The sequence below is a fragment of the Hermetia illucens genome, chromosome 4, assembly GCF_905115235.1.
Source record: "Hermetia illucens chromosome 4, iHerIll2.2.curated.20191125, whole genome shotgun sequence".
Taxonomy (NCBI): Eukaryota; Metazoa; Arthropoda; class Insecta; order Diptera; family Stratiomyidae; genus Hermetia; species Hermetia illucens.
Window position 1 is genome coordinate 48,949,583 of NC_051852.1, and position 16,699 is coordinate 48,966,281.

General features: G+C 44.6%; 1 protein-coding gene across 2 annotated transcripts in view; it reads left to right on the plus strand.

Annotated features, from left to right (window-relative positions):
* Window positions 1–16,699, plus strand: part of LOC119655648 (bcl-2-related ovarian killer protein homolog B) — a 31,564-nt gene that overhangs the window by 6,528 nt on the left and 8,337 nt on the right. The window contains exon 2 of one of the 2 annotated variants that reach the window (XM_038061632.1): window positions 11,358–11,529. In XM_038061632.1, coding sequence (XP_037917560.1) covers window positions 11,428–11,529 — 102 coding nt within the window. In that variant the 5' untranslated portion in view covers window positions 11,358–11,427. Of the gene's footprint in view, window positions 1–11,127; window positions 11,530–16,699 lie in introns of those variants that run through there. The other variant, XM_038061630.1, reaches the window with a different exon arrangement.

The following is a 16,699-nucleotide window of genomic DNA, read 5'->3' on the forward strand; positions in this document are numbered from 1 at the left end:
GACCTCGGGGATCGAATCCACGGCCAGACTGTCTAGCATAACATGCCCATTTGGTGGCGTTGCCAGATGTATCCTTAAATACGATTCAGCTCCCTCCTATGTGCCGGACACCTACCAATACCTACAACGTGCCAGTTGTCCACTCTCTCTTCCCCTTGCACAACATGCATGGTGCATCTCTAGTAGAATCTTTTTTCCTCACATTTCCTGCATGTTTTAATCTATCGTAGTGATAGTGCTTGCAGCTTTATAGATACTTGTTCCCTTGGCACAGGACCCAACCTATTTTTTTCTTGCCCACGAAACCAACTTAACCGCTTATTCGGCCGACAATAGCCTACAACTAAATAATTATTATTTCCGTGTGAGTTTTCGAATTACAAACTTTCCCGGGGATTTTCGCCCTTGGTGACGTGTGATTTTGTCATTTGACGCTTCGGGGGTTTTCTCCTCTAGTACCCTAATATAGGAGAACTTAGTGCCTTACGGGACCACTGAGAGGTTTGCTTAATGTATGTTATTTGCAGTTGCCTCTGTCTCCCTGACCAGCACAACAATAAATTCCCTTTTGGCAATGCCAGTCGTATTATGGAAGCGGACCCTGTTGACCTTCGGGGACCAGGGCTATCCACCGCCGCAAGAGGCAACCGACACAATACACAAGTAAAGGGAAGTGTCCATCAGCTAATAATCACACTCAAGGCCAATCTTTCGCACATCCGGAAGACAGCCCCTAAATCTACGACTAATCGCGATGTAAACGCGCGATCTGATTAAATGCGTTCGGATGGTCTGCTTCCAATGACATTTTCCTCTGCATCGGAAATCGTGTCCATAGGTAACACTGTTCTGTTGAAATGTTCTTCGTTCTGGACTGGAATCTCGCAGTTGATATTTTGTGTGATACCACTACCAAGGACATGCAGGCGCGCCTTGCAGTTGCAGTAAGCATTGATCTGACACCAGATCTTTGAAAAAAGCATAGGAACGAAGCCAAAAATCATCTTCAAAGCATGGTAGCAAGCAGGAAATATTTTGGGTAAAATCCCTTAGCTTATTATCGACTTCCCAGCTTAATAGTAAGTAGTATAAGTCCGAGTGAAATTTAGCCCCACCTACACGATTATTTGAACTATAGTGACTCTTCCCTCCGGGTTTTGGAGCGTCTGTGGAAAAGTACTAAGAATATGCTGAAGCGATTATAAACTGCTTTCTTTCATCGTATACTGAGTTTCTATGTAGAATAGACGAAAACTATATTTTCCAAACGTCTCACAACATATTTCTCTGTACGTTTGCTGACAAGTTCCATGCTGTTCGCCAATTCCTTATGCGCTGTGAGATGTTGATTCTCGCATTTATCAAGTTGAGTTCTTGAAGATCCGTCCATTATTCTTTTTGCTAAAAAAGAGGAGCTAGTGTTGTGTTCACTCTGATCTAGTTCGAAGGACCAATGTTCAGAGATCATTCAACTCTTTCATGTTCTTGCCCAAAATAAAAGGTGTCGGTGACAAGATGCAGATTTGATGCTCACCGCTTTGGACTTCTAGTTTCCTTTTTAGATTTTACCTCGATGCAGTACGTGATATATGTCACCCTGATAATAATTATTAGTTTCCCCAGAATGGCTGTCCTGCACAAAGCATTTCAGACATACTCTCCGTTCTCGACGTTGAATGCTTTCTCAAAATCACAGGCACACTGTTTCGCAATGACCCGGGCAGTGTTAGTGCCGTTCGGGAGGATCCAGAGCGGAAACCAGCCTGCCCTTTGTGGATCAAGTTTCCAAAGGGTTCCTTGATGCGTCCCAGGATGATTTTATCTAATATATTTGAGACAGCGAAACAAATACTTCTCCAATTGTCGCACTCAAGATTAACTTTACTCTACAATGTGCGTTGGTGTTCTTCTATGGCCGGTCCGATATCGGTCCTTGGTCTCCCGAAGTCTTCGTCTCCATTCTTCTCGGTCCAGTGACTGCGTTTCCAATTTCAGAAAGCGAGCAGCGTATACCTCGCGTTGTTCATTGAAGACTCTTATCTGTTTCGGAGCTTTCCTAGTGATCGTTTCACTTCCACCTTGCCTTTCAATAGGCACTTGAGAATTCTTCTGCACAACGGAGCTTTCGAATCTTAATATGCAGGCGGTTTCTGGTTCGCCATATAATTGGTTCAACTCGCTGTTCGTCATCCATCGTCCACCCTAACTGGAATCTTTTGTTAGCGAGCAAGATCCGCTTGTTGATTTCATCTATTTCGTTGTTGTCTTTTGTAAGAGTTGTGCCTTGATGGTTTTCTCTGCAACCGTTTTGATTGATCCCACTTCATGCGCGTTTGTTAAAGATGCTAGATGCGGCTCATTTCGCAATTAGGAAGTAATCAATCTGGATGAACGTCATCCCATCTAGTCATGTCCATATTCTCTTGTGGATCCTGTGTAAAGAAAAAAAAATCCATGAAATTGCCATGCCTCTGTCGCATGCTAATTTTCTAAGCTAATTCTAAACCATGCTAATTTTCTAAGAAAGTCCTCATTAGTTCACTCATGAAGATTACGGTCGCCAGTAGTTTTAAGGTGGACAAATGTTTGCGTTGAGGTCTCTGATTATCATCATGTCATTCGAGGGCAGTGAATTAAATTGGTTTTTTATTGATTCATCCTTGTCTTTCATTAGAGCATAAACTTCCATTAACCAAAACGTAGTAAGAAACTCAGGAAGTCCCAGCTTTAGGCCGAGGTCCATAGATTCGATATCCTTAAAAGCTGGCGTCCTGGCCTATGCCATCGCTCCATCTAAGAGAGGATCTGCCAAGTCATCTTTTTCTACCATAGATATTGTCCTTATAGACTTTTCGGGGTGGATCGTCTTCGTCGATACGGACTAAGTGACCCGCCCATCGCAACGTATTGAGCTAGATTTGATCCATAACTAGACGGCCATTGTATCGCTCATAAATTTCGTCGTTATATAGGCCACGGAACCGTCAATTCTTATGTAAGGAGCCAAAAATTCTTCGGAGAATTCTTTCCTCAAACGAGTCCCCGCAATGTCATTGCCTTGTAGAGTAAAGTTTTGAGCCTATGAGGAGATGTTTCGACAGAAACAGATTATTTAAGCTAAGATAGGCTCTGTTGGCTGTCAACAATCCTACGCGGATTGCATCGTCATAGCGGTTATAATTTTCAACTCTAAGTAGCAGAAATTATCAATGGTCACCTATCTTTATTGTTCTCGTTTGACCAGTGCCATTTGATGCTGTTGTTTCTTTTGTTTTTGGTGTTGACGTTGCCACCATATATTTCTTGTCTTAATCAATGTGCAGTCTAAGATATTGCGCCGCTTGCTCGATCTGGATGTAGATAGACTTTACAACACGGGTTATTCTTCAATATCGTTAGAATAGACCAAAAGTTGGGTGAACTTGAAGACGATGGTGCCTGTCACATGAGTATCGTGGATCGCTTTTTCCAGGGCCAGATTAAAGAGGCTGCATGATGAGCCACCCTTGTCCTAGACCATTGTTTAAGTTGCATGATCTCGAGAGTGATCGTGCTGCTTTTATCTGGCCCCGAACATTGGTGAGGGTAAAGGTAGTAAATTTTACCAATTTGGTCGCATACATAGGCGGCCTTGAAGCCGATAAGGAGCATCTGATGGCCATATTCCAAAAATTTTCCCATCGCTTACCGTACAGAGAAGATCTGATCGAAGCACGATTTTCGAGAATATTTCATAGATGGTACTCAGCAACGTGATACCTCAATAATTGTTGCATTGCATGATTTACCCTGTGAGTTGGGACTAAATAATACATTCAGAGTCTTCTGTAATTGACGTAAGAAGCGAGTAAAAGTAACCTGCAAATTTTGAATCTTTACTGCAACCGAAACGAATGGTCGCTTTCCCCAACTTCTGGACCTAATCGAAATAAGATGATGGGACTCTGGGGAGCATTCCTCTCCTTCTTGCGGCAATATCCTTTTGTAATCCAGAAAGCTAAGTGGTAGCAGACACGAACCCTTTGCCGTGGGAGCCGGTTTTTGAGAGACTTCTAATTACAAGATTCCGGACCAGGTTAAGGAGCATCACAGTTGTACAATGCTACACACTAACGAAGGCTTCCGATGTAGTGGAGAAAGATGCTTTCTACGAGCAATTAAACCCAATTCAGGGGAGACTTCCTAAAGGTGGCTTGTGATTGTGATGGGTGATCTGAATGTCAAGGTGCAATCTGGCAACACCTTGCTTGGACATGTGATGGGGAAACAAGGCCGGCGACCGTAACGACAATGTTGGGAAGTTTGTGGATTTCTGCAGCTTCCACCGCCTCGCCGTTGGTAGTGCATTGTTCGAGTACAGATCCTGCCATAAGGTTTCAACTGACCGACACCGTACGAGCCACCAAATCGACCATTTCGCGATCAGCAGTAAATTTAAGAGTTGTATCCTGGATGTACATAACAAGAGAAGTGCTGATATCCACATCAAAAGGGATCACCATCCGATGATCGTTTACGTTCGCTTGCGTATTGCCTCCATCCTTTCTCATAGGGTTGCGGGGCTGCGACCTTCTAGGTTCAACATCGATGTATGATTCAACTGTCGCTCGAAAGTAGGATGGTTATCTTACTGATCGGACCGTAAATATACTGGGTAACCCGCCTGAAAATATCAATGAGCAATGGGCTGCCATCAAAAATGCACTTTTCTCACCCGCTACATAGCTCGTAAACCTCGTCCCGAAACCGGGTCATAATATCTGACTGATTGTGGACACGAACCGCTAGACAGAAAGCTTGAAGGCTCTATTGACACCTGCGAATGATGGTGGACGTGATGCGCTCGAACTTCGATACCCAGCAAAATCCAAGAAGTCCAGTGTAGCATACGGTGTGAAAAGAGAGAATTTGCTATTGCGCTGGTCATAGAAGCGAAGTATGCCCCAGAATGCAATCAATTCAAAACTTCAAAACTTCTTCTTGTTATTGGTGGCGTTCTCTATGCTGCCTTGTCTGGAGGACGTTCAATGGACTATCACATCCTCAAACACCTTGACTACACTGATGACGTCTATTTTCTCTCTCACTGGAACTGGATTTGAAAATAGAATTAAGTAGAGTTGGACTGAAGATAAACGCCAACAGAACTAGGGTTCTGAGTCTGACGGGTCATCACACTCCCCCTATCCCCATGAGTCGATCTAATTGCATATCTAGAAAACGTTGTGTCTGACGACGGTGGCAACGAACTCGATGTGGCCCTACGCATTAACAGCAGTAGATCTTCTTTGGCTGCTCTGTTCAAAATCTGGAAATGCAATTACCTCAACACCAAAGTTAAATTACGACTGGTCTGGGTTAATGTTCTATATACATTGCTATACGCAAGTAGCGCATGGAAAGTGAACTCCACTATTATTCAAAAGCTCCAAGCCTTCATCAACATCTGTCTGCGCAGTATCGTCGGAGTACGCTAGCCTGATACTGTCTCAAATGAAGAACATAGTCGGCGCACAGACCTGGCACTCATACGCACTATGATCAGAAGACGGAAGTGGCAGTGGATAGGTCATTAAGGAGCGGCGACAAATGTATTGTTGGCTACGCCATGCAGTGGAATCCACTCCCCCAAGATGGCCATTCGTCGGCCATCTTGGGGTCGCTCGAAGGGTATTTGAGAGATGCGAGCGAGAAATTGTAGGGGGGCCTAAAAGGCATTTCAGGTAACCGCGAACAATGGCAAGTAGGTATGGGTACCGCCCTACACCCCACTAAGGGGTGAATGGTAACCATATATATGATTTACCCCTTTTTATGTATGCCAATCGTCAAGCGTCGATTCGTTGCCCCACATCTTAAGCATAAGTTGATGAATCGCTTGGTGTAATTAGTCGCCTCCATATTTAACCAATTCGGCTGTAATTCTATCGGCTCCTGGCGACATATGATTCTTAAGCTAATAGATTGCACGGACTCTTTCTTGCGTGTTTGGTGGTGTCAGGATTTGTTCGTTGTCTTCAGTTGATAGGACCTCCTACTCATTAATATTTTGGTTGTTAAGCAGTTTGTCAAAATTCTCAACCCATCGCTCCAATATGCTCACACGGCCGTAAATCAGGTTTTCCTCATTGTCTCGGCTTGATAAGCATCGAGGTATATCAAGATTGATTCTTCTGATGTGTCGGTAAAGCACCAGGTGCAGTTGGCCCCGGTCCTTTTCGAGATCACAGACCTGTTGGTTCTCGTAAGCTCCATTTTTCTGTCTAGGAAATCGCTTTTCCATTTAAAAAGTTTGTAATAGATCATTGATCTGCGTTCTTTGAGATTCTTCCTTTCGATTGGTAGCTTACATTCGTTGACGGACAAATCCCTCCTAATGTTTGGCATTGAGCGGCAAATATGCTTGCGACCATACCAATGATAATGTTCTTCACGGAGTTATGAAGATTTTAGTCAGGATTATATTCCGTAATTATCCCCGCAAGTGCAGAGAGCATAGCCGTTCGCTTATGTTTTCAAAGCTGATAACAGCAGGTTTAATTTTTTGGCTGAATAGGAACCCTACTTCGATCACAATGTTTTTTTGGATAACCGTTATAATATATGATGTAGTCCTTTTTGTCGTTGAGATTGTCGTCGTTGTATTTCCAATTCAATGCTTCTTTGTTTTTCTTCAGCCTTTGTTCCGTTCATAAGCGGAGTCGGCTCGTCGTGATCGGTTTCGCCATTTGGCTCTATCGAATGCCTGACCTGGGTGCAATTTCGAGGCTTCCCCATCCAGCGTATCAAGCCACCGTTGTTTCGGCCTGCCTTTTGGTCATTTTTTAACGGTTGTTTCAAAACGAAATAAAGCTTCTCCAAATTTTAGTTTGGTAAGAATTCAGTTGTGTTCACCGCCGCGGTTGGAGACAGAAGAGACCGGCTTATTTCCATGCGGTCTTTTCTGTCCCAACCAACGGCACTTTCTCACCGCTAATCGTCCACTCCCGTGGCGAGTTCTAAAATGAGTGGAGAGTGGAGAGTTCCGCGCCATCTACCCGTCCACACCCGCAACATTCGAAATAAATTTCAAATGCTGCAGATCCTGCCGCGCCACAGTTTACCATCGACTTCGATGTTCAGACCAATCTTGGCAAGTGAATTCTCGTTAGCACGAATTGCGTGACCATACCATCGAAGACGCCTCTCTCGCAACTTTTCCACGATCGGTGCAACCCCATAACGATCGCGGATATCCTCATTTCGGATGTGATCACAACGTGTCACGCCACTAGTCCAATATAACATCTTCGTCTCCATTACCGCAAGACACCGTTCATTGTCTTTTATAGTTGGCCAACACTCAGAACCATAGAGAGCGACAGGTCGGACAACATTGCAGAAAATTTTAGATTTGAGACGTTCGTTGATACGTTGATCACAAAGAACACCAGTTGTGGAACGCCAATTCTCCATTGGCTGATAGGGTTGACCCGAGATATTTAAATCAATCAGTTCTGGGCAGATCACTACCGCTAACAGTGATTGTGCCTGTTTCATGGGGATCGGTCGTCAAAAATTCAGTTTTGTTTCGATTCAATCTGAGACCGTGTTGCATGAGGCGATCTTTCCATTTTTGGACAAATTGCTCGAGATAATTTTTACTATCAGATGCTAGGAAAACATCATCTGCATAAAGCAATGTGTAGGGCGCTGGACGTTAGATATCCCGTGTGACGGTGTCCATAACAAGAACAAAGAAAAGTGGTGAGAGGGCGCTTCCTTGATGAACACCAACAGAGACACGGAGCGGTTTTGATACACCCGCCATACTTCGAACTTTACTTTTCGGATCGTGGTAAAGCAATTGAACCCAGCGCACGAGTTCTTCTGGTACTAAGTGTTGTCGTAAAGCATACCAGATGAGTTCGTGTGCTACACGATCAAACGCTTTCTCTAGATCCAGAAATACAATGTAAAGAGGGCGATGCTTCTCACGGTGTTTCTCCATGAATAACCGCGCAGCGTGTATTGCGTCAGTAGTTCCGCAGTTTTTGACAAATCCGGCTTGATTCACGGTTATTTCAACGATTTCGCAAATACGGTTGTCAAGAATGCGTTCAAAAATCTTCACGGTATGGGAAAGTAATCGGATCGGACGGTAATTTGAACATTCTGCTGGACTACCTTTCTTTTTCCATATTGGAACAATGGTACTTTCTTGCCAGTCAGATGGTGCTCTTCCTTCCTGAATAACCCGATTAAAGAATTCACTAAGTCACAGTGTTGGGTCCCAGCTCTTCGCTTTCCAGAGCCCACATGCGATGTCGTCCGGTCCTATGGCTTTCTCCGATTTCATTCGTTTTATCGCCTCCACGACTTCAGTTGCGCTGACAGTTAAGCCCTTGGGTGTTTAACGTAGGTACCGGATTGATTTTGTGACCACAATCAGAGCCCCGCTGAGACAAGCAACAACGGTACCAGTCTATACCAAGTGCATAGCTTAGTATTCATACTGGTGGATGCAAGAATTATCTAAATCTCTACCGAACTAAGGAGTACGGCACCCGTGTTGAAACGCAACACCACACCGAGGCCCGAAGGTCTCTTCTCGCTTGAGCATAACCACAACCCTCATGAAACTCCCACTAGAGGGCCTACCGCATATAACCGAGCTGTACTCACATACTACGGGAGATCACCCGAAGTATGAGAGTCCAGGGGTTCCCATGGTACCAGTATACCACTAGTAAGGTTTCGTGACCAATTTACCACTTCAGATGAGTCCCCGTGCAGACTCGTGTCTGATCGTCCTAATTAGGCCTTTGGAACATTCGCCTACTGGATCACGGGCGGCAAACCAAAGTGAGTACAGCGTTTCCCGGTGCCACCACTATGGAGGTTCTCCTCGGCCATTTGGTTTTGGTTTGGCCGACAGGGTTGCCGCCCCGTCTTTCCCACCGCCACCTCTGAGCACCAGTTGCGCTGACAGGTGGAACTGGTCCAAATGTCGGCAATGATTGTGGAAGCGGAGGATGAGCAAATTCTTCAGTTAAAATCTGCTCGAAGTATTCTCGCCACCTATTCGTTGCGACTCGACGGTTGGTAAGCAAAGTACCGTTCTTGTCATTAACGCAACAGAAGTGTTCGATATTCTGTGTGCGTTCGTTACGGCTTTTAGCAAGTCGATACAGATCTCCCTCGTCATGCGGAGTGTCCAGTTTATCGTAAAGATTTTTGAAATGGTTCACTCGGATGACAGCGACCGCTTTCTTTGCTTCCCGGTTGGCATTCTTATAAATTTGCCAATTAGTAGGCGTTTTATCGTCGAGAAATTTGTGGTAGAGGCGTTTCTTTTCACGGACCTTCATTTCAACATCATCATTCCAAAGCCAAGTATCTCGGTTGTAGGATGTACCGCCTCTCTGGCTTGGTGACCCTGAGGGTTGCAGAGGGCGCTTTGTGGATCATGTCTTTGATTTGGTTCCACGATTTTTCCACATTCGTAATGGTCGGCAATCGTACGAGTGAGATCGTTTCTTCTCGCCAAATCGCCACCATTTAATGCGCCGCGGGCCAGTGCGTTCCTTACATTGTTTTATCGGTGGCTTAATTGGCAGGATGGCAATTAACGGCCAATGTTGAGGTGCAATGGTCTCATAGGGAACGACTTTGCAATCAGTGACGGTGGTAAAATGTCTGCGTCTTATGAGAATATAGTCGATTTCGGTTTTACTGTTCCCACTATAAAATGTAGGAAGATGAGACAATCGTTTGATGAACCATGTATTCAATGCGAGGCTCACTTTCAAGTTGTCAGCTTAAAGGACGAGCCACCTCATCTCTGTCTTACGACGCACGGAACTTGCAGTTCAGCCTCTGTCGTTTGCTTCTTTACATTGCCCAGGGGCTAGCAACGTGAAGAGTAGGATAAGATTTGGTAGTAAAGCTGTAAGTGCTAAATCATCCTGCATTATTCAGGTATTTTTTGAGGATTCCTGTACCGACTCTGCAAACCCCCTCGAGGCACATTCGTGGTGTAATAGATTGACACCATAAGTCATTGTAGAATGAGTAGAGTGGAGATTCACTCCTTGATCGTTATTGCCTTTCGTCGAATTTGTTAAGATCTTGGAAAAAGAAAAACGTTTGCTTGCAATTTCTCAAACACTCATTTTACTCACCCCTTCGAATAATTGCCACCGTATAAAAAATGTAGCTATGACGAAAGGGAGTAACGTCCATTTTGATGGCATAGTATGAAGACAAAGGTCATATGGCGAAGATCCGTTTAAACTTAAATAATAAGTGCAGGGAGATAGTTGGAAAGCTACTTTCACTGTAAGCGATAGAAAACTAGTCATTAAATTGGTATCAATGCAGATAATGTAATCGCTGGAACCCACTGCATTCACAGTGATGGTCCGTTAAACCAAGAAGCTCAGATAGTCTCTCAACACATTGAAAGATTGGTCCCTGCAGTACTTAGTGATTCTACAATTGTTGTGTTGTTGCTGAGTTAGAAAAAACGTTCATCTGTATCAATCATATGTTGGCTGTGCTAACAATACGAAGGAGGAATCACATTCGCATCCCCCAGAAAGATTGGCTCTTTATATAGAAATATTTATTGGACCAGCTGACACAATAATAATAAAGAATTTGTGTAAACATCCGGCGTGGACCAGAGCTGATACCGCCATAAATGAGTTAGTCAAAGGTCGCAATTCCACAAGTTCTAGTGCCAAGTCGGCAAATGCTAGATTCCAGAGTGTCTGAATTATTTTAATTCAAGGAAGACTAAAAGATCAAATAATATGCAAAAATTTGCATTGAAAAGACTCGAACGTAGGAAGAGAGCAAATAATTCATACTTTTAGCAAATAAGCTCCCCCGGCTTACTGTAAGCGTGTAGGTTCGGCGGCAGTACCGCCATGTACGCATGACCAACACAACAATCCGGCGTATCAGAATTACCGACCATCTCAGCCATATACCAAGCGATTTTCTGTTAATAAGTTCATAAAATGAGCACTTCTAGCCGTCCCCATGTTGTCTTGCGGTTTCTCCGGTTATCTCCCAAGTTCTCCAGCCATTGCCCCTGAACGATGATGAGCTGTTTACGCGCCTATGCTTGGAGCTAACGAGGGGCCGCCAGTGGTATGACCGTGTAGCTCGCCCGACTCCACCATAGCCTCTGCTGCTCCACAGCCAAAACTACTTATCATTTGGCTAAGCACTTAGCGCTCGCAGCGAGCACCGACTATCTGGAGGCTATTACAGCCATTTAGGGTCTTGGCTTGTAGATGGACTGAGAAGATTTCGAATGCAGTTTTCTTGGTTGTGATTTTTTGTTAATGTATGGACTCGGTGGACAGCTCAGTATCGGACTCAACAGACGGTGGTGAGAAGAATGTGGAGTCGTGTGTGCCCGGAGAATCAGCTTGTATGCCGCTTTACGAAGAACTCGATGCCGCAAAAACCAATTCGGAATGGAGGAACCGGAAAAGTCTGTCCAATGAAAAGTACAAAGGAGAACTAATAAATCAGGTAATTGATTCCGCTTATTGCTCCGCTCATACCGCGTTCATACCCCATAAATTGTGATCCCCATCGAATGGACTAGTGTGTATTAGTGGAAGTGTATTTAGTGGAGTTTGAGGTTAAGTTCATCGCACCTCTCGCTCGTTAGTGTCCAAAACAGGACCCTGGAGCAGAGAACACAGTCCCAGCCACCGGCACCCTTCTCCATCAACCGTCTTCCAACCCCAGCCCAGCGGTGGTGAAGATATCTTCCACTGACCAAGCGCATCTCCCAGTGGCCCCCTCATACACACGTCGGAACTGGGTATGATCTCTTGGATCAGCATAAGACAATGCGCTGCGTATAAATGTGTTGACAATTTGCTTCAACAATAGACGGACCCGAAGGCGAGAATGTTGATACATCAACAGGTGTCGAGCTCCGCAGAGGTGATCTTGTCGCTCGTTTTGCACCTTTAATGCGTTCGATGAGGTGCAAACTTGCTTAACAATCGGCTAGCGCCCAGCAGCCGTGGAGTGTCTTATTCAAGCGAGAACATTCAGTAGCAGAAAAACACACACCAGTTTTTAGCCGCAACATTAGCTCAGATCATGAGATCATTTTCCAGCTTGTTTTCACGTATATCGGGCGATCTTATGTGGCGTGCATGGGAAATCATTAAATGTAAATAATTGTAGAACGCAAAAAAAATGTTTGGGGATCACCTGGAAAGTTGTGTGTCTAGAATGATGGATGTGGAGCTGAGTTACGTAACATTTCCGAGAAAGAATTCCGTATCATCATCTTGAAATGGTTAAGAACATTTCTTCCATTTCATGGGAGCGATCTATTGAATCGAGAATAAGTTTGTGCTTCCTAACACACTCGCGATTGTTTTCAGCACGCTAGCTGATATGAGAAGACAATCTTCGCTACTTTATTAGTCCAATGTTTGTGGCGATCAATTCGCCTAATCAACATGTTGACGACGGGGTTTAAATTTTTGGTTCGCTTGAATTCTGGCGAGAAAAATAAGACGCGTCTTACCTTTTATCTTTTATTATGACCATGCTTAGTTTATATATAAATTCCCTAAGACCATTTCAGGGGTTTCCGTGATTCCGTGATTTGTCCAGAACCTCTTTATCCATTGTTAATCAAGTAATTGTCCTTGTTTACGCGATCGATCCATTTGCAATTCTGAAGGTTTTCATTTTCCGGCCTAGGTTTCTGCCATGACGAGTAACTTCAAACAAAGTTTAATATGGGATGTTGAAAACTCCGTCAAGAGTTAATTACTTTCATGCAGCTTCCAAGCCTCTTAACAAAATTTCAAACCAATAGAAATCTACTCCTTTTCGAATAATCCTTTAGCAAAACCAAACCACAATATTTTGACTAAGTATCCAAATATGACATGTGGGAAAAGTTTTACAATTTTCTCCTAACCATTCTACTTAGCAAAAATTGATGGGTTTTTAATTTGGGTATTTTCCATTTAGACCCAGTTTCCAAAACAATTCTCATATTCGGGAACATGCAGCGTCAAATATTTTTAGCCCACCTATCACTTGATTACTGCTAATGACACTCCAATTACTAGTTCTGAAATTTCCTATTGAGCCGGATTTTATCCACAACCGGACGGTCATGGTATCGCTCATAAATTTCGTCGTTAGAGTTCGCAATGTTTCTTGCTAAGAACCCAAGTCTCTCAGGAATACATAAGGACTGGCAAGATCATTGTCTTGTACAGTAAGAGCTTTGACCCTATGGTGAGATGTTTCGAACGGAACAATTTTTGTAAGGTGAAGTGGGCTCTGCCGACTACCAACAACCGTGCGCGGATTTCATCATCGTGGCTGTTATCGGTTGTGATTTTCAACCCTAGATAGAAGGAGTTGTAATCTCCTATCTTTATTCTTCCCGTTTGACCAGTGCAGTTTGATGTTGTTAGTTGGTTGGTTTTCGGTGCTGACGTTGCCACCATGCCGCATGGATGAAGGAAGTTTGTACGTCTCGGGTCGTTCTTCCCATGATGTCGATATCGTCAGTATAGGCCAGTAGTTGGGTGGACTTAAAGAGAATCGTATCCCTCGCATTTACCTTAGCATCACGCATCACTTTCTCGAGGGCCAGGTTAAAGAGGACGCATGATAGGGCATCCCCTTGTCGTAGACCGTTGTTGATGTCGAATGGTCTTGAGAGTGATCCTGCTGCTTTTATCTGGAGTGAAGCATCTTTGGTATGGGCCAATGATGTTCTGGGCATATGGGGCTATCCGGCCTAGCAAGATAGAGGAGAATATGTTACTCAGCAACGTGATACCTCTATAATTGCTGCATTGTGTGATATCTCCCTTTTTATGTATGAGACAGATAATGCTTCCTTGCCAATCGTCAGGCATTGATTCGCTGTCCCACACCTTGAGCACAAGTTGATGAACCACTTAGTGTAATTGGTGGCCTGCATATTTAACCAATTCGGCTGTAATTCCATCGGCTCCTGACGACTTATGATTTCTAAGCCGATGAATTGCACGGACTGTTTCTTCTTTACTTGGTGGTGGCAGTATTTGTCCGTCGTCTTCAGTTGGCGGGACCTCCAACTCGCCGATGTTCTGGTTGTTCAGCAGTTCATCAAAGTACTCAATCCATCATTCCAATATGCCATTTCTGTCGGAAATCAGATTTCCCTCTTTGTCTCGGCAGGATGAACATCGAGGTGCGTAAGGCTTCATCCTGCTGACTTGTTGGTAAAACTTCCGCGCCTGGTGGGGTTGCTCCCTGTACTTTTCGAGTTCACAGACCTGTTGGCTCTCCCGGGCTTCCTTTTTCCGTATGTGGAGTTGCTTCTCTGCTCGCCAGAATTCGTGATAAGTCTCTGCGCGTGCCTGCGTTCTTTGAGAATGCAGCATGACGTATCATAGTATGCAGCATTCTTCCGTTCCGTTGCTAGCTTACACTCATCCTCAAACGAGCTCTTTTTGCAGCTGAGGCCAAGTATGTTTGTGACCGTATTTATGATAACGTTCTTCAGGTGATTGTGAAGATCATCATGCTTCATCCCCAGGATCTTTGTTGACTGCGGTTATTGCGGCTTCCATTTCCCTCTTGTAGGCGTTGCGTAGGGCTGTATTGTGAATGGTTTCTGTGCTAACTCTCACCTGATTGTCAGAGGGGATTCTGGGTGGTGTTGTAATTCGTGCTCGGAGCACCATGCCAACGAGATAATGATCCGAGATCCGTCCCCCTATACGTTCTGACATTCATCAAGGCGGCGTTCGATCAGCACGTGGTCAATTTGGTTAAAAATGGTCCCATCTGGAGAGGCCCACGTATGTTTGTGGACCGCTTTTCGTGCAAACCAGGTACTTCCGACAACAATTTCGTGCGATACTGCTAGCTGAATAATCCGCAGTCCGTTATCATTGGTATCCCTATGTAAGCTATGGGCGTCAACTTATCGCCCGAATACGGGCTCGGTCCCTAATTGGCTGTTAAAATCCCCAAGTATGATTTTGATATCATACCTGGGACAGGCTTCGAGGGTTCGTTCTACTGCAAAGTAGAAGGTATCATTCTCCGAATCTGCAGTCTCCTCTGTAAGGGCGTGAATGTTAATGAGGCTTATATTTCTAAATTTGCCTCGCAAGCGCAGAGTAGCCGTTTGCTTATGTTTTCACAGCCGATAACAGCAGGTTTCCTTTTTTTGGCTGACTAAAAACCTACTCCGAGCACATGGTTTACTAGATGGCCGCTATAATATTTGGTGTAGCGACTCTTCTTCAGGAAACCGTTCCCTCTCCAACGCTGTTACATCTGCCCTAAATTGGGACAGGGTATCCACTAGCTGCTTGGCAGTTCCATCTCTGTACAGGGAACGCACGTTCCGTGAGAAAATGCGCAAATCATTATTCCGTTTTCGTTGCTGGTAAAATCCATCCAGTCCGAGGATCCCGTTGTGGCTTCGTAACAAGTTTCTTTCCGTTGTCAGACCTCCCCAAAGCCCAACATGGAGGACTAGTTGGTAAAATTTGTCCCGTTTTTAGGCGCGGGAGACCCGCCTTGATCCTTCTCCGTCTGCAGCTTTTTGTTAAGAAAGAGGTCCCAGCGGTCACCACGTGGAGGTGGAGATAGGGTTTGGTAGTAGAACTATTGGTGTTGATTCAGCTGACGTTTCCCAGGTTTTATGCTCCATCATGGGTACCAATCCACGTTTCACCCTGGGAGCTATACTGCCTTTTGGCCACCAACAGCTCTGCCATATTAAATTTAAATGTAGAGTTCAAATGATTTCTGCGTTTCTGAATTTTCTGGGTGATCAAGGGACAGCTGAACGACCTCAACGTCGCTTGGCTTTCCCTGCAGATTGTGTCTTTCAATCGCTCATCAATCACCCAGGTTGCTGCTCATAGGATCACATATACTAAAAACTGAAATATGGCTGCTATTCACCCCTTGCTAGACCATAGAGCACCAACTATACCTGCGCGCCATCGTACCCGATCCACTGAAATGCGCTTTAACTCCAGCCACGCCTTCTGGAAATGCACTTCTCTTCCTTTACTGTTCTACGCCAAGTGCTCCTCTGGCGAACTGCTCATAACGTAACCAGCAATGCAATTGTCGCCCCTCATTAATGTGTGACCTATTCGCAGACATTTCCGCCTCTCAATCAAATCGCGTGTCAAGCCTGTGCGCCGACTAAGTTCTTCGTTTGAGATAGTATCAGGCCAGCGTACTCCGATAATACGTCGCAGACAGGTGTTGACGAAAGCTTCGAACTTTTGAGTAATAGTGGTGATCCTTTTCCATGTTCTGCTCTCACATAACAACACGAAAAGAGCACTAGCACAGAACAGTATCAAATTGATCTTGGTGTTGAGGTAACTGCATTTCCAGATTTTAAACAAGGCAGTGAAGGCGGATCTCCTGCTGTTAATGCATCGGGCAACATCAAGTTCGGTGATACCGTCGCCAGAAACAACGCTTGTTAGATATACAAATTGATCGACGCCTTCGATGCTCTACCCATTACACCAGATAAGGAGAGGGTGATGACTCGTCAGACCGAAAACTTTGACTTTGTTGCTGTTTATCTTCAGTCCATCTCTACTTGCCTCTCTTTCCAAATCCAGAGCGATTTGGTCAAGATCCCTTACTCAGTGAGAGAGTAAATAGTCAGCGTAGTTGG